Here is a 19,769-nt window from a genome sequence, read left to right on the forward strand (position 1 = left end):
CACACACAAGAAGTCATTTTTTTTTCAAGTACACCGAACCAATACTTGTGCACTGCCGCAGAACATGGATGGTTCATAAAGCCAATTGCAAAAAGATTGGAAGTAACAGGTACTGGTTTTTTTTTACAAAAGCATGCTGAAGAGATCGTGGACTCACAAATGTGGTTGGAGCAGCTCCTTGTATCGATAATAAGAGATGAAAAGAATAAAGAAGTGTCAAAATATAAGAGAGAATGAAAACTTTTTTTCTAAAAGCGAGATTCGAACCCGGGGAATAAGGTGGCCGATTTTGTATCGTCGGGCACCATGCTCCCATTTACATTTAATAATAATGCTGAAAACTTATATAGCGCTTTAACTCCGAGACACCAGACTCCAAGCGCTTAAATTACAAATTACTTTGGCTGAAACATACTCATTCACACACACAAATATACACACACACGCATACACACACACAACACATAACAGAAACCAGACAGACCTATCTTGCTTCGCATACCATCAACTAAAGACGAAACAGATATGTTTTAAGCGAACGTTTAAAAATAGACAAAGATTCTTTTTCACGAATGCTCTGTGGTAAGGCGTTCCAAACAGAGGGTCCGAAATGAGAAAAGGATCTCATTCCAGCATTTTTCCTTATTCGAGGGACAACTAGTTTGGTGGAATCACTGGCCGAACGTAAGGGGCGGGGTTTTGAATATCTTTCAATTAGTTACGAAATGTAGGAAGGGGCAGTACCTTCAAGACAACGATACACTAAAACACAAGCTTTGAATTTAATCCTTTTCTCAACAGGCAGCCAATGCAGGTCATGAAGCAGAGGTCTGGCAGAATCGCACCTACGCTTCATGAATACTAGTCTGGCAGCGCATTTCCAGTGACATTTGAAATTCTCTGTCTTCTAACACTATTCTTTTCTATTCTCATTGTCATTTATGTTATCGTGGGAGGAAATATAAAATTCAACCTGTCAATATTGCAAGAAAAAAATACCATTTTTTTTTTTCATTTTTCACTTAACCCTTGTAGGGTCTTCATTCTTTTCCATTTCACCCTCACATAGGATCTTTCCTCATTAGGGGGAGGGGCTGTTGTGCCCTGGCAATGGTTGCTAGGACATAACCCAAATGAGTCCTAAGTGAACCGTGGCTTCCCCGGGTTGCTAGGCATTTTGAACACTTCTTTTAGCCAATCAGGGTTCAAACCTGGCGCTAATATTATATAAGCGAAGCACGGGAAACCAGAGGGAGTTCTTGTAAGTTCTGTCCAGCTGAACAGAATACCGCCTTTCCAGCGGTCCTGTTTTATATTGTTCTTTTAGTGGTGTTTCTTATTCAAGGATGTCAGGAAGGATGAGTGATTAGTAGAGTTGTGTCGTTCCTATTATGTGTTATACATATAATTTAGTTTCTGTAATAAATGTATCGTGTTTGTAAATATTGAATTCCTTCATTTTATTGTTACCATTGTCTGGCTGTGAATCACGGACTTTTTCCTTCTCTCTCTTCCCTCTGATCAGGCTCGGCCTAGTGCAGAGGACTGATCTTCCACTCCGAGGGAACTTAACGAATTCCCTATTTCTATCCTCCTAGTCTTTTCGTCTCTTTTCTTTTGTTGACGTGTCGGGCTATCTGGCTCTACCGACTCTCCGGGAGCGGCCCGAATCATCACAATTGCAAGAAATCATCAAACACCGACAAGCAAAATTCACAGGACCGGTGGACATTTCAACAGGAAAATATCCAGAGGTAAAACAACAAGATTCTAGACGGCTTGTCAACACGGATGAAAATTGGAAATGGCAACAGATTGCTTAGATCAACCAAAGACGTAAGGACGTGGAGGAACATGATGACCAACGCCGGTCAGGACGACACAAACTAGAAACAATTTGACAAAAACGTCTTGAACCAAGGACTTCTTTGAAATGGTATTAGAATTCTATACCTACTTCTTTGAGTTCTCGGCTTTTAGATTCTTTTTTTTTTTCTCCTTTTTTTTTAAATGAGGATTTCGAACGATCGATGTTTTAAGTAAAAAAAAAATGTTAGGCCAAAATGTAAAAAGACATTTCGTTAGTTACACGGTAGAGAGTCGTCCCACTTTTCCAATTACTCAACAAAGTGGGCCGTAGTATCGTAAGTAAACACGTCATCAAAATTTTGGCCAGAAAATTCGTCCTTCAAATATCGATCGATAAAAATGACCAAAGTCCCAGGTTTGAGAGTTTTGTTGGCTTTTCCCCAAGAGGAGGGTCATTTTAATCGACCGTTATTTGAAGGACGAGTTTCCTGGCCAAAATGTTAAACAATTTTTTTTTTCAGAGTTGGGCAGTGTTCGACTAGTAGGATCGTGTGACTGACCTGGATAAACGTAAAACTAACCTCTTTTTTTCTCACTCCATTTTTTTTTTTAACCGATCGATTATACTGTAATGCAAATAAGACTGGGGTAGGGAGATGAGAGAAAGCTGAGGAGAGCAAGTACATTCTCGTCTCATTAAAAACCTGATATCTTCATGACCGAAATTCTAACAACCAGTCGAGGGCGGAAAATGTTGACAGGGATTTGTGTGTGCGTCTGTGTGTGTGTGTGTGTGTGTGTGTGTGTGCGCGCGCGCGCGCGCGGTTCTTCGTTGGAATAAAAATTGGGTTCCATTATATGGTCTTGTATGTGTGTGTGTGTGTGTGTTTGTGTGTGTGTAGAGGGGGGGGGTTAATGAAGTATTATGTATTAAACAATTTACTGCCGTACTCTGGAAAAACATGTATATAAAAATTTGACCAAAAAACTCGTCCTTCAAATATCGATCGATTTAAATGACCTTCATCTTGGCAAAAACTCTCAAACCTGGCACTCCGCAAACTCCAAGGTTTGAGATTTTGCCAAGACGAGGGTCATTTAAATCGATGGATATATGAGGACAAGGTTTTGAGCATGATGAATTTGGGGATGTACCTTATATACAAATGTTGATATTATTTATTCATACTATCGGTCGTTCAAAACAAAATTGGATTGGTTTTTCCCAAATGGCTCTGAAAGCATATTATCAGTCCATGAGAAATATAATATTATCACTTTGTGAGGAAAAGTAGTGGAAAAAAAAAGTTTTTCACTGTCTCTTAGTTTTAAAATTAAAATCCTAATTTCCAATCGCATATTATCATAAATCTCGTATCTTATGGTGGCGGTGGATGGTTGGTGGGGGGGGGGGGGGGGGGGGGGAGGGGGGAGTGGCATGGCAGTGGAGGATAGTATAGTTAACCAGTTTACTATCGTACTCTGGAAAGACTCGAATTTAAAAATTTGGCCAGAAAACTCGGCATAAACTCTCAAACCTGGGACTTCGGTAGTGAACTGGTTAATAGCTCGGATGTCGATCTATTCTGTCGTCTTAAGTCAAAGGGTCGCAAATGGGGGGGGGGGGGGGGACGGCACAAATTTTACAGAACAGAAAGAAAACCCGTTTGCTCCTATACCTTTAATCTTATCAAGTCGTATATCTTATTTTTATAATAAAACATTCATTTATAGTCTCACGAAACCCTGATAGAAAAAAAAATGCGCGTTCAGCTCAAGAATATGACAAGTGTCAATAACTCAATTTGACCCAATTACCGATATTTGACCCTTTGTCGTAACCGCAGTATGGTGTGGGTCTAGTGCCGCGCTGAGGACCGGACCGAGGACCGGTCCCACGGTCTTTTAGCTGTGAACCGTGGTCCAGTCCCAAAGAGGAAGACCGCCGGCGGTCCTCACTTCTTATCACCTTTCAACGGTCTCGCGCCATACTACTTCCCCAGCGATTCGTTGCCTCGGTCCTTTGCCTATCTTCCACCAATCACCACCCATCCCACTTAATTAATCGCACCCACCCCCTTTGCCATACACTAAACGACACAGACGACCATAGAGGCAGACGACCACCTCCCTCCACTCCGCAAACCGCCCTTTCGTGTGTGAGATGGGGGGAACAGGAGGCGCACGCCTTGGACGATTCCATTATACGGGGTAAATTTCAAAATTTACTACACCATAATGATCGCAATGACAATGATCTATGATGACGGCATGACCCCTCTTCTCTAATGGGTTATTGTTTGAAATGTATGTGACTACTAAAGATGTGTGTGTGTGTGTGTGTGTGTGTGTGTGTGTGTGTGTGTCGAACCTAGCAAGTTGCAAGTCTGATTTTTTGTTTTCTTTTGTCCATCTCTTGTCGCCACTCCTTTCTATCGCATTGTTGTCATTTAAAATAATACAATAATATTAAAATTTCGTTTGGTGTTTTAACTAATCAAGTAATATGAGTTTCATTAGTTTCTTCCGTCCAAAAAAAAGTTATAACGTCTGTATTTTTAAAAGGTCCAATAGAATATTTGGGGACCCCGATAGCTCAGTTGATAGAGCACTCTCTTTATACGCAAAGGGCCAGAGATCGATCCCGGGTGCAGTCGATTTTTTTCTGAATCCCTGTCTACTCAGCAATGAATGGGTAGCTGAGTTTGTTAGATCTGGCGAAAAGTCACCATCGACCCCTCTTATCACCTCATCCACCCCCTTTATTATAACTTCACGTCTCTCTCTTACTCTTCAATGCTCGCTGCCCTCTAATGTGTGTGTGTGTGGGGGGGGGGGGGGGGGGGGGGGGGTAGGAGTTGCGTGTGTGTATCAACGCCACGAACAACTCGATCAACGCCTTGGGCGATGCCATTATCTCCGTTAATGGGGATAAATTTCAAATTTTATTAAATTATCGAAGTAACAATGAAGTACGGTGAGCAAATAAAGAAGGCATCACCCCTCTTCTCTAATTAGGTTACAATTTGAAATGAGTGTGACTACTCCGTGTGTTTTACTCCTGTAGGCCACGGTTTTCATCGTGTAGCGGTCTTTAACGGTTCAAGAATGAACGGACCAGAGACCGGTCCTTGCGGTCTTCATTTCCCAAGGACCGTAGGACCGTGGTCCTTAAGCTTGCCAAGGACCGCCCCGCACTAGTGTAGATCGTGGGCGATCTCTGGATATTATGGATAGCTATCACAATAGTAACTAATAACCACTACTGTCATTCATTATTATCATCTACAACCCCTCTAAACGACCACACAACTCCAATGCCCTTTTTCATCATACTAATTACAATCAACAATAGACAGTTAACCCCCCTACTCTGAAAAGACACGAATTTTTTAAAATTTGACCAGAAAAATCGTCCTTTAAATATCGATCGATTTAAATGACCTTTATCTTGGCAAAAACTCTTAAACCTGGGACCTCGTTTCATTTATTGGGGTTTTTCTGGAATGTATTTTTTTTAATTTATTTTTTTTTTAATGTTTTTTTTTATACAATGGTGTTTTTTGTTTCATTAAAAAAAAGGGGGGGGGTGTTTTTTGTTCTGTTTTGTTCGTTTGTTTGAGGGGGGGGGGGGGAGGATTTATTTTTTGATTTGTCGTATTTCAATTTCTACTTTCCTTTGTCCATGGATGGGATCATACGTTGTCATTTCATATAGCCTACCTACCAGTACAAGGCTTGTTTGTATGTTTATTGACTGTTTTAAATAATTCTACACGCAATCATAATCATAACATTATGCCTAACTGAAAACTAACGATTTGAAGCAAAGAAGGGAGATAAGCCAATTGGCATTGATATATATTATTATTTTTAACTTTTCCACCGTGCCAAAGTGCAAATGCAACTTGTTTGTTTGCTTGCTATGTTTTATTTTGTTATTTGTTTATTTGTTTTTCTTTCTTTTCTTTTTTTTTTTTCCTTTTGAGTTTTTAAAAATTAGATATGATTGTGTAAATTGATAATTTTCACCTAATCTTAAAAACCAAAAACTGAAATCTTAAAATGAAAGATTTAAAAATTTAAAACCGCTAATATGAGTATAGGTATGGTTAGAGTGCCGAGATGAAGGAGAGAGAAACACTTGCAACAAAACATTCCCGGTGTCTCGGTAAACCCGGCCTTGACCTTACGGTAGCGACGTCTCAAAAATATTATCCTTATCGACGATTACTCATTTACAATTCTGATAGCCCAAATTGTTATGGTCTCATTGTTGATATGGAAAAAAATACTCTCAAAATAATGCAAAATATTGCAGTCCTGCTAACCAACTGGCTAACACAAATAGAGACATTCTAATCGCATGCGATCAATGACGCGGCTAAAAAGTTTTTGTATGAAAAATTATGGCTATATCACATAACAAGATTCACTACAAAGAACAAAATAGAGTAGAAGTGTGATAATATCTCTTTGATCCGTAAGTTTGTCATCCAAAAAGAATTGTCAGCAGAAAATAAATACATCATATACATTTGTTGTTTCTTTGGGGGGGTATTGGTGTTTTTTTGTTTGTTTTTTTTTTGAAAGATAGATTTTTTGCCAAATGGCGACAAACCCACTAAAGTCAGGACGATTGGCAGGTCTGATATTGTCTGTTCCAATAATAGTGAAACAAAAATATGATCACGGTGGTTGCTTATCAGATAGGCAAATATACACACGTGAATCCTGATCATTGTGCCTTGCAGGCTTTCCATGGGCAATAAGAAAGCAAACAAATAAAACATACATATTTTGTAAAGAAATACGAATTCCAAGAGAGAAAAAAAAGTATGCATGATTTTCCTTCCGGGGCCAAAAATAATATAGAAGGGGAAATATTTTTTAAAATTAAATAATAATAAAAATAATAATAATAATAATAATAATAATAATAATAATAATAATAATAATAATAATAATAATAATAATAACAATAATGATAATGATAGTAATAATAATAATAATAATAATAATAATAATAATAATAATAATAATAATAATAATAATAATAATAATAATAACAAAAAGTAAAAAAGAAAAAGGTCACACGCCCACACATATGACGTAAGCCGTATGACCGAAATATCACATGATCATCTGATCTTAACACCAGCCCGGCATTGAAACATTATCCACTAACGTGACACCGTTTTTTAACGAATGAAACGTGAAACCACATGGTTTGTATAATGAATGGCGAGGCGCACTGAGTTTGATTAAAATCAATTTATAGAATCCGTTATTTGTTTATTTATTACAATCCTTTCATCATTTGAAAAATTTCGTGAGAAGAAAAAAAATTGGATAATCAGAATTAGAACATCAAATGATTTGTAGATGGAAAAGGGGGATGAAGTGTGAACGAGAGGGATGGAGAATGAAAGTAGCAGAAGCAAGACTCGAACTCTGAACCCTCAGATTATAGAGCATCGTCTAATCCACTAAGCTACCCGCCCGGAAAGGGACTTTCAATAACATTTAAATGATCTAAGGGAGGCAACAGAATTTATTTATCCTTATGAAAGAAAAGCATTACGAGTGATCTGCACTCAAAGGAAAAATCTCAGGTTTGACACTGCTTGACACTATTTGCCAATTTCATGGTGGGCGAGGGGCGGGAGGTGTCTTAATTGATCGATATTTCTGACCAAAATGAAAAGAAAATATAGAACAGTTCGCGGCAAGCAAAAAATGAGAATGACCAATGTCTATGTTTACAAACCCATAGCTGCCAACTTTTCAAAGATAAAATAAGGAACGCCCATTTGGCCCGGGATGAGGGGACGACGTCCCCCCGCCCCCCTCTCCCCTATCGAATTGTAACATATAAAAGTCAGCCTTTTTAATTACTACTACTACTACTACTAACACTAACACATTTAAGACAACAGAGGCTAGTCCAAATAATGTTAAATTATCGGGTTAGGTTCCAGCTCATTTGAATCGTTATGAAATTACACATTCCACAATGAGATCAAAATTTAAGAACAGACAAAATAAAGAAAGAATCCAACTGCCTTAACTTGGATAAGGACTAATACACAAGCACAATTGTAAAATAAATGAAATAACTTAGGATGTTTAGAAATGCATAACTGCCAACCTGGTACATCACTTGAGAGGGGGTTTTAACATAAAAATAAGGGAGATTGGCTAAAAAGTAGGCGATTGCATATATTTTCTTTCATGCAACATAATGGTCTTTAAGTAGTATGTAATAGTAGTTGTAGTAAATTGAACCTCTAAATATTGGAGAATTCCTACCTCTTTACTTTGACAAGATAAAAAGACCTAAAAATGGAGTATTTCAATTTAACCTAAACTGTTATAAAAGCTTGATTGAAAAAAAAATTAGAATCAGATCAACATTTTTCTTTTAGGATTGAAATTATATTCCATAAATTAATATAGGGAAATAATCATTGTAATGTTTAATCTATATAAGCAATTGATTTTCTGATGGAATACCTTTCAATCTAAGATGTTGATTTAATTTTATTATTAATTAACACAATATTTGTAACAAATAGTGAAATTATCAAATACTATCTGAGAACATTAAAAGTATATTCGAGGCCAACATGCATATTTTATGCAAATCTCCAATACATTATGAAAGGTTTTAGTGAAAACTGGCGTCATATAATCAACTAGATTTTTTTTAATTGTTGAAAATCATTTATTTATAGAGAGGTATAATTCAAATTATAGAGCTCATGGGAATGAAGAATATTATGCTATGTTGATTTAAACCCTGCTCATCATCTCTCGCTGGACACTAATAATAATAATAACAACAACAACGACGACGACGACGACGACGACGACGACGACGACAACAACAATAATAACAATAATAACAATAATAATAATAATAATAATAATAATAATAATAATAATAATAATAATAATAATAATAATAATAATAATAATAATAATAATAGTATAGTAGTAGTAATAATAATAATAGTAATTCATTAGGCTCAAATGCCTTGTTTGCCACAAATTAGCCAAAAATTACAAAACACGGATTTTGAACTAAAAATACGGACTTACGGACCCAGGAAGCCAAATACGGAACATATATCCGTTTTTTAAGGAACGGTTGGCAACTATGCAAACCTATTGGCAGTTGTCAAGATTGTTTTTTAGATTTGATGATCAAACAGACTCGAGACTAAATCTGAAAGAATTTTGAAATCTCGGTATGACGCCGTTTCCATGGAGACAGTTTGCAATGCTTACGTCCAAAAAGGAAGATGTGGAGTGCGCACACTTATAATAAATAATGATGAGAAACAAAGTGTATGGATAAGTGTCAGACGAAAACATTACGCGATCAGAAAGCCAAACAGGGATCCAATTGATACGTCACCCACCACCTGGTCTATCGGTCAAACTCAAACAAAATCAAAACATAAAATATCATAGTGTCCTATATTATATTACTACTTCTAGTGTACATCTATTCTTAATAGTAGAGATATAACTTACTTTATGTAAATTTTAAATGAATTGTCCTTTCCTTAAAACGATTTTTTTTTTAAATACCTTCTATTCCAGAAATTTTAAAAAAATTGTTTTTACTTGTTTTATCTTTATTATCCAGTGGTTACAGATCTTACAAATAAGACTCAAGTATCTTGAATAAATTAAAATTATAAAACATTGTAAAAACAAAGGTAAAAAGAGTAAACTACGTTGAGCACCCCTTATAATTGTAACAGAGTGATATCATCTCTCTATAACCAGATGGCGTTTATAAGGTAAACACGAGAATTGATAGAAGAATGGTGAAGAGAGATAGGTGGAGAAGGAAAAGATAGAAAGAGAGAGTGGGAAAAGAAAGATTGAAAGAGAGGGAGATTGGAGAGAGAGAGAGAGAGAGAGAGAGAGAGAGAGAGAGAGAGAGAGAGAGTAGTAGTTTAATTGATAGGGCCTTTTTTTTCTAATTAGGGGGAAGTTATAATAATTATCTTTTTAAACGGACCTATAACTGTACTACCACTCAACCTACTTACAAATATGATCTAGACTCATTTGCCCCCTCCCCCACCCCCTACCTTTTCGACCATCAATTGCCTTTCAGATAATGCATTTGGTTTTACAATTCCTTCGATGTTTTGTTTGTTTGTTGCTTAGGTCTCTTCCACCACTAATTAGTTTATTGACGCTGAACAAAACAATTACAAAATAGTCAATGTCAATCAATCATAACTAAGATTAAAAGTAAATTATAAATACATGAACAACAGGCAGAGAATTACAGGAAAAAATATCCTGTCAAAATACATCACAAACAAAGAGCGGATATGGCTAGTTAAGGAAGAGAAAGACATCACTATCGGTCGTTAACCATGCGAATCATAGTATATGATTCAGGGTGATGTCCATCAACTCCTGTCTCGATGTGGATAATTGATGCAATCGTTTTTGCCCACTCACTTAATACTTTAATTGTGACATCATTCAAAGTCATTGTGTGTCAAACTTTTAGTAACATTTCCTCATAACTTCGAGTAACGATTTTGCAGTACGTCGGAAAGCTCAAGCGCTATTTGGCATTAAGGTTCATAGGAAAAATTATCTTTTAATTATTTTTTTTTTAAATTCTTGTTCGCGAGCTGGATTAAATATAGTATGTCAGAGTAAAGCAGAGAAGCCTGTTAAATATTAAACCAAGGCAAATAATCATACATTTTAACTTAGAAGAAATAAGAACTGAGTTACTCTATTCTAACGAAGGAGAACCATGAGACAGTTGTCCAACCTTTTCTTTTTTCGTTTTGTTATGGTTTTTTTCGCCAGCTGGATTAAATATGTTATTCAATAGTAAAGCAGCGGAGCCTGTTACACCAAGGGAAATAATCCTACATTTCAACTTAGAAGAAATATAGGATACCACGAGTCAGAGTTACCTCCTATTTCGTAACATCAAATACAACACGAATCGCCAGTAGTCCTAATTTTTTTAGATTAAAAAAAATTAAATACCCTGCAGGCAATAGACTGAAGTTATAAGTTAATCTAAGTGCTAGATTTTTATGCGGAATGTAAATGGGTTTAAAGCGACGCGCACATATATGCAGGTCTGACACCCAAACCCACTTATAAGCCTAGTTTAACATTGGTGTAACGGACAATACTTTACAAATAAGTGCACGTTGGTTTTAAGGCACTTGCTACATATAATTCAGTGTGAGAGTAATAAGTTTGTTAGGGACTAATTCAAATACGGAAACAAGATCAATGTAACAATACATTTGGTGTAAGAGTATATAGTACGTTCCACAACCCGTGCGCACGCGTTGTCGTGGATATCTTCACAACCTTCTGACGGATTTTATTGAAAATTGGCTTGAACACTAGAATTGTTAGTGACATTCAGCCGATTTTTTTTCACCGATTACAGTACCGTACCATAATTTGTGATTTTTCTTCTTTACGGTATGTAAAAAAACGAAGGGTCTGGGATGATTGAACAAATGGGTGGTTTACAATAACAGTATTATACACAGTGAATTAAGTTGTGATTACGATTAATGAACTCCCCACAGGCTTGACCAGGGGTTTACTTTTCACAAGATTCATGTGCACTACACACTAACATTGCAACCCTGGGTTCAGAATGACACAGCAAATTGTACACTTTGTACACACTTGACGTAAACAATTGTTACATTTTAATTGTTGAAAGCCAGAGGCGTAGCTGTCTGTTAAGGTTTTTACATTCATAAAAAAACGATAACAATATGGATTACACATGCAAATTTGTCACAATGAGGAAACATTTCAAGTATTTCTCCAGTGAGGCGAAGCGCGGAATTCTTTTTCTGGCATGAGGCGAATAGCAATATTATTAATAGATTCCCCACAACCAGGAACTCATAGTGGAGAGGATTTTTTTAAATTATGTCATTTTGTTTATGCACTCCTGCATTTGAAAACTTTGATTCCTTTGAAAGGTTATATTGTACAAAAATTACATGTAATCTGGTGTCAAAGAGGTTTAGATTCAGTGACATTTCACATTATCTCATTCAAAGCCCCCCCCCCCCCCCCCCCCCCCCCCCCCCCCCCCCCCCCACCTTCCCCGGTGGACATAATTCAAGAGTGGCAAACATGTACCCTGCTCGATGGGTGACCAGTGGGTTTTGTGCGACCTTTATGAGTTGTTTTGCTCAACAATTGGTCGGGGATTATATCTTTGTGAAGGCCTTTCTCGTTGTCCTAAAAATTCAATGTCTTTGTCTAAAAAATGTAAAAGCACCTCACGGGTTTGTGTCGTCCAATACATTACATGTCCGTTGTCCATCAGGGAAGAGATAAATTATAAACGCTATGAGATTTTTTTCAACACTATTAAGTACTATTTAAATGATGTCTATTGTTACACTATTTCAAACAACCCAAAATTATTTGCTAAGCTACGCCACTGAATGCAACGTTGTTGTGAATATTTTCCCTCGAGAAAGAGAATCAACACACCATTACTGTAAACATTTTAAAGTTTGAGTCATATATTATTGCAAACGATGAAAAAATCAAAGGAATTCGGCATTGTGAGAAAACTGTTTGGCCTACCACTATCGGTATTCAAAATGTCACTTAAAATATAAGCCCGTATGCAAAAAATCAGGTCACCACATTCCGCAACTTTGGAGGAATTTGCGATATGCCTTGTGCACGGGCATGGAACGGACCATAAAGTTCCCACTCAGAAAAAAGAAGAGAGCTTCCGAAAAACAAATGCATCACTTGGTACATAAAATAACTAAATACATTTTAACAGATTAAGGAGAGATGAATAAGAGAGGGGGGGGATATAATCTCTCACAAAATATAAATGTTTGAACGTCTCCCTTTCAGAAAAGACAAAAAAAACAAAAAAAAGAACAGGACAAAACCTGATGTTTGCATTCCAGAACAGTGTTAAATTATGTGATCTGTGTGGTTTATGTGGTCTTGTGGTATGACACTCGTCTTCGGAGTCCCTGGACATGGCTCGTGATAGGTATGAAGTTGTAGAGGTGGTTGTTGTACTAATGGTGGTGATGGAGATAATGATGATGTTGTGGTGGTTGTAGAAGTGGTGGTAGGGATGATGATGTGGTGGTTCTAGACTAGTAGTGGTGGTTGGTAGAGATGATGATGATGTGGTGGTGTAGTAGTGGTTGTAGGTAGTATGTTGATGTGGTGGTGGTGTAGTAGTGGTAGGGATGATGGTGTGATGGTGGTTGTAGCAGTGGCTGTTGTAGGTGGTATGTTGATGTGGTGGTGGTGGTCGGAATAATGACAAGGTGGCAGTAGGTATGAGTATGATGATGATATCGTGGTGGTGCTAGGGATGATGTGATAATTGTAGTAGTGGTGGTAGGGAAGATGATGATATGGTGGTGGTTACAGTAGTAGTAGTGGTAGGGATCATGATGTAGTGGTTGTTTTAGTGGTAGTAGGGAGGATGATGTGGTGGTTATAGTAGTGGTAGATAGTTGGGATGATGATGTAGTGGTAGTTGTATGGTGGTCGGAATTATGATGATGTTGTGGTTATAACAGTAATGGTCATGGTGATGATGTGGAGTTGGTGGTGAGGATGATGATGATGAAGTGGTAATCGTAATCTCATTTATAACGCTAAATGCTGAAACCTCAAAGAATTTTATAATATCACTGACTAACGTAAACACGACCAAAAGACCTATACAGCGGTCACAGTAACTAGATGAATGTTTTACAAAATAAAATAAAGTGATATTCGACAAATGAAAGCTAAAAACTAAATAAAAATTCAACTAATAAAAACAACTATGATAAAATTTCTGGAAAAGATAGGTTATCAGAGCTTTTTCTTAAAATCATTGTCATTGACGCTGTGGTAGTGGTTGTTGTTATTAGTGGTGGTAAGATTGATTATGATGATGTGCTGGTTGTAGCAGCGGTGGTAGGGGAAATGATACGGTAGTTGTGGAGGGTTGATGAGTGTTGAGTAGTAGTAGTAGTTGGACGATGATGATGGAGTGGTTGATGTGATGGTGATGGTAGGGACATTGATGAAGTGGTTGTGATGTGTCTAGAAAAAAAATTGAAAAAGACAGGATTGTGATGGTGATGGGCGGAGATGAACCATCATTAAGACGGAAATCCTTATTTAGGCAGAAGATTCTAAACCCTGATGATACTATACTAATGCCTCACAAAGTGAAAGCATTTTAAATTAGATATAATATGAATAAGACCCACAACCTACTATTGCCAAAATAGCAAATAAAAGTTTTTCTTGTGTGAGATTAGTGCTCAGTCATTTGAGTTCCTGTGTTCCAGGAAAGTCAGGCAAGAACCAGGGCAATAAACAGAAAGGAATGGTATCTGCAAATAGAGTCCTTACATGCCACCTGGCACATGGTGGATAGGTATCAAACGAGAAAGTTTGCTGAAATACTTTATCAAATCTTATCATTGCCAATAACACAAGTGTCAAATTACAACTAGATACAAGAAGTTTCTACATTTTTAGATGGACCATTATCAAAGTACTAAATAAGGTAATATATAGTATTTTACAAAGGAAACTAGACAAGTTTGTTTCAGCTAATAGTTCGATACTGGTTGTAACAAATACAATGACATATACATATATGGAAACTAGACATAACTAGTATTCTTTTGGTGTATAATTTATTGAATTTGTGCAAACCGTTTGAAAAATTGCGGATATTTAAAACCAAACACTAATAAATCAATTTTGAAAAATCAAGCACAAAGTTGAAATCAGTACACATGACGCACTTCAATATGTCCAGTGCTAGAATTGATCAATGCGCCCCACAACTCTTTGCCTGATTGATATTGTCAGTTCTGCTGGTATATCATTCCCAATTGTATTTAGTCTATCGAACATTTCATCAGATTTTATACAGAGTTCTTGTTTATTAAAACTTTCTTTTCATAAAATCCTACAAATGGTAAATAGGATTCATGTCAATTGACCATCACCCTTACATTTGAATCATTTAGGAAAGCAGATATTTGTCGAACTATGTGTGCTGAGGCACTATCATGCTGAAGCTCACCACTTGAATTTTTTTACTCCGAATAAACGGGACGATGATTGGTTCAAAATTTTCAATTGTATGTATAGGTCTGAGTTGAGTCTATGTTTGATAGATGTTAGCTCAGTTTATCTTCCACCAATTATCACTGCCCCAACTATGATAGATCCATATCCTCAATGTGTTACTTCAATTATGGTTTCGACATTGAAACTTTCACCTCAACGACGATAACACAAAATTCGTTTTTCTCTGGAATCAGCTTCAAAAAGCGATTCATTTGTAGACTGAAATGCCATCCTACATATTCTGATCCAAGTCTTGGTGTTTACGTCCATCGCAGTAGAGCAACTTTGCACAAAGGAGTCAGCCTTGGTCGAATTCAGGTTTGTGACATTTCAAACCAATCTCACTGACCATAACGCTTATGAGAAATAAATATCTGAAATATTTTTGGTACAATATGTAAGTTGGTTTACCCTGTTGTCGATCCGCTTCTGCTCCTCAATTGTGTCAATAAAGACATGTAGTAAATCAACAGACAGACAAGTTTACTTCCTTAAGATATATACAGCATAAGAAAACATTTGCACTTATGTGAGATAATAGCAATATATACAGCATAAGAAAACATTTTCACTTATGTGAGATAATAGCAAATCTAAACTGTCTAGATTCTTTTGTAAATGACTATATAATAATATAAGAAAAGAAAATAAGAAGTAACAGGTCCATTTGTGAACACATGGTTTTGTAGCCATGAACCCCTGACACAACTAATGTACAATTTTCTATATATATTGATGACATTTATGAAATCTTTGGTGAAAAGATTCAAATTAAATCAAAAGCTTACCTGATGGGGATAGAGTCCAACTCCTTGCTTGTCCCTGTCCAACAATACTTGACAGATACTGAGCATCTATATCAGCGTTTTGTATGAGAGTCAAGGAAGATCTGTTCCTATCTCCACTATTCCTCCATACATTTCCATTGGAGTCTAGTAACAATTCTGATCCATAAAGAGCTGTTTGTTGGAGATCATGTCGTGGCTGAATCGGATTTGGGGTAGCATAGCTGATGACTGTCTTTGCATTCTCATCATTGGAAAATTTCCTTCCAGGAGAAATTTCATTATTGACAGACACAGCAGCCAGCCTTATAGGGTCATTGCTATAGGTATTTGAGTTTGATGTAACAGAACTTGCATCATTTGTGATATAAGAAACATACTGTACACTGCCAGAAGATTGCTGGCTATCATTAATTATGTGATGCTGCTGAAGAGGTGGACGCTGCTGCTGGTGTTGGTGAGCTACATTGCCTGTCGCTGCTACAACATGGTACCGAACTTGGTCAGTACTAGATGTAAGGGAAGAGATGTTGGAAGAAAAAGCCTCCAAGCTGCCATCGGAGAAAGACTTCAGTGAAGCAGTAGAGCCCAAATCCTGCTGGTGATAGACTTGCTGCTGCTGCTGCTGTTGCTGCGGCTGAAGCTGTTTTGGGGCAGCATATTGATGGACATGAAATTGCTGCCCAACTAACGATCCCTGTTGTGTTAATTCCCCATTATGATGTCTGCTGTTCGGATGGCTCGCCATTCCAACCTGAGCAAAAACAAAAAGTGACATAAAAATAAAATAAGAACATCAAACGGAAAATGTATATTTTTTCAATATGTCAAAATTTAAAGAAAATATACATTCATCAACCTAATTGCATGATTTCCATTCTTATTTTAAACAGCTATACCAGACAAAAAATAAATCAATAAATGCGGGCATCCTTGAGATAATCAGTCACATGGTGAAAAGATTCAAACGGAGATATTGCAAATTTTAGTCAAGAGGTCAATTTTTATGGAAAATGAGTTATCAAAAATAATTAAATCAAACATATTGATGAAATATTTTAATTGAATTATACTCCTAAATATTTTATTTTAATTTTTTTTATGAAGGTAATTATTATACTTAATATCAAGACTTGTCAACTTTTGAAGTGATTTTCTCAAAATTAGGGTCTCCCACCCCAGCCCATGCATATGATCATACTTCATGAAAAATTACACAATTTGCTTCAAATAAGATTAAAATGCTCAGGAGACATTGGGCTTTCAAAAAATGCAAAAAAACGCAAAACAAAAATATTCACCATGTGTCTGATTATGTCAGGGACGCACACAAATTGGAAATAAATTGTTTTGCTGTCTCCATCTTTTCTCATTGCCACTGTCAATAATCCGAAAGCACTAATTGCCATATATACAACCTGCCACCAGCAACGTAAAATGAATCTTGGTAATAATCTGTAACAATCTTAAATGTATGATTTTCACTATATATTCAATATACTCTACATCCCTTAAAAATCTGGAGAGCAAACCTTTCTCAATGGCCATTATATATCCATTAGAGGGCTGTCCCAGAAAAAATGTCCAAATTTCAATTTCTTTCAAATTGGAAGACTTTCCATAAATTTGTAATGGATTTAATGATGATAAAAAAAAGGTTCCCTTACAATAAACATAATCTTGTGCAGATGTGAGCAGAGAAAATTGGTTCATTGCTTTTGTCTTGTTTTTTTAATTTTTAAGGGTTTTATGGCGCTTGTGACACATTTAGGTCATTTCTGCACCAGTAAATAGGAAGAAAATGGGATAGTCAATTAAGTTACAGATTTACAATTGAAAGCACACGAGAAAAAGTAAGACAAAAGGAAAGGGTTCAAATAAGGAAATGATGTAGATTCCAAGATCCCACTATCAGTGTACTTAGTTTTACTTGTGCGGCTATGTGGTCTTGTGGTATGACACTCGCTTTCGGATCGGAAGGTCCTGGGTTCGAGCCTCGCTCAGCGCATAGTTGAGTCCTTGAAGAAGGTTCTTTACTCACATTCTCTCACCATACTCAGGTGTAAAATGAGTATCTGGCTGTTAACAGCGTTGTCTCTGTCCGAAAAAATTGTAATATCGCCTAACAGGCGTCATGTCCCGCCTATATGTTAAATGTTGCTGTTGGCCAGGGACCCCTTGTAAAGCGCTTTGAGCACATTTAGTGGATATGCACTATATAAAAGCTCTATCTTTTTCTTTTCTTTTTTTTTTTTTTTTTGTAGTTTGAGATCACCTAAAAGTCTCATCCAGACAGAAGCACAAATCCCCACCAAGAGGAATACACTCAGAGGTTTACAAACCAATATATATTTAGAAGGAAAAAAATATGTAACAGAACAAAACAGAGATGATTTATAAGGGAAAAAATATCATCTCCCAAAACTATAACTATACATTTGACTGTTTCCATCCCAGTCAACGACTCCAGCCAGGGTTGGACAAAACTAAGTAATCCCATTCCGAGTCAAAGACAGAAAGCAACCCAATATAAAAATAAGGGGATAGAAGATGCAGTATGAACTCCTGCCTTCCATGGGAGGACAAAGACCCCACCTAATCATTGCTTTTGTGAGAAGCCATCTTTTTGAGGCGCATTTCTCTATACTTATGGCCTAAAAGCCCCTCACTTGTACTGCTGTGGGATCTCTGCCAAGTGAAATTTACTCAGAGATGGTTAAATAGAAAAATAATTATATTAAAAATCCACAACAATATACTTATGTATGATAGAGAGATGATTTGCAAGGGATAAATATCATCTCTCGCAATAAATATTGATAGGTTGTAATAACTAAGCAATTTGAATATGTTTTTGTGCCTTTGGACTCAAAAATGTCTGGCCGTTACTTTCTTACCACTGTCTTGGGATGGACTTTAACCATCAAGTTTGTGTCCTAAAAATGTGGGGAAACTCTCAACCCTAACTAAAGATACTACGCTGATGAAACAATGTTTGCATCACTTGCGATATCGAAACTGGTGGGAAACACAGTAAGTAATAAAGGAATAGGCCCGAGTCCTAAACGACAACCAACTCAACAAATTGTTTTTGAAATTAGAAAAATCACACCATTTATAAAAAATGAAACGTATCTTCAATAGTAATATTTATTCGGCATTGCAACTAATTGAAAGTCCATAACTGCTAAAATATTAAGTAATAATAGTAATATGATAAAAGTTCTGTGAAACTACGAAAGTCCTCCCGAGAGAGATAAAGATAGAGAGAGAGAGAGAGAGAGAGAGAGAGAGAGAGAGAGAGAGAGAGAGAGATGGAGGCAGAGGCAGAAGGAGGAAAGAGTGAGAGTGAGTGAGGAGAGACAAGGAAGGAGGAAATAAACGAATGTTGAGGGATGGAAATGGGATTAGAAAAAAGAGGAATTGGTTCAAATTTGGGTGTTCTGTTTAACATCAATTCATTGTGTCATTTTGAATGTTTTGTGCAAAAGAGGGAGAAGAAACGAGTTTGCTTTTCTTTCTACAACACCACTCAGCTGTCAATGCAACACGCAACTTTCTAACCAGAAGAACACAACTCAATTTCAATGTACAAATTATATCCGTTTAATAATGCATGCAATATCTCGTGTGGAAAACTTGGGATGCAAAATGAGCTGGCGCGATTTTATGAGGTGGGAGTGGGGTAAACAAGTGTAATTTTAATTTTCATGGCGATTATGTATGATGAGTGCATTTCTGCAGCACCTGATGACCGCTCGGTTCACCACACAATGCCAGTGCACTCACGAGTGCTAACCGCAATAAACCTCTAGCAAATAACAATATCCAACAAAACTGTGGTATGCGCTTTCAACCACATACACTTACTTTATGGAGAGCAACCAAAGAGAGAAAACATCATCCGGGATAGGATTCCAATTTTAGATGAAAACCGTCATTTTTTCTTTCATCCCTTGACTTGTTGAGATAGTGGATGGACGGATAGATGGACTCAGTGAAACACTC

At 36.8% G+C, this 19,769-nt stretch overlaps 1 protein-coding gene across 1 annotated transcript in view; it reads right to left on the reverse strand.

The window, feature by feature from the left end:
- The window catches only part of LOC144977260 (uncharacterized), a 188,757-nt gene extending 168,988 nt beyond the window's left edge, over positions 1-19,769 (reverse strand). The window contains exons 1-2 of the mRNA XM_078922292.1: positions 19,632-19,769; positions 15,765-16,515 (exon numbers count right to left, since the gene is read on the reverse strand). Coding sequence (XP_078778418.1) covers positions 15,765-16,509 — 745 coding nt within the window. The 5' untranslated portion in view covers positions 16,510-16,515; positions 19,632-19,769. The remainder of the gene's footprint in view (positions 1-15,764; positions 16,516-19,631) is intronic.

Source organism: Berghia stephanieae, chromosome 7 (assembly GCF_034508935.2).
Source record: "Berghia stephanieae isolate SIO BIC M18660-M18661 chromosome 7, UCSD_Bste_1.3, whole genome shotgun sequence".
In the NCBI taxonomy this organism is placed as follows: domain Eukaryota; kingdom Metazoa; phylum Mollusca; class Gastropoda; order Nudibranchia; family Aeolidiidae; genus Berghia; species Berghia stephanieae.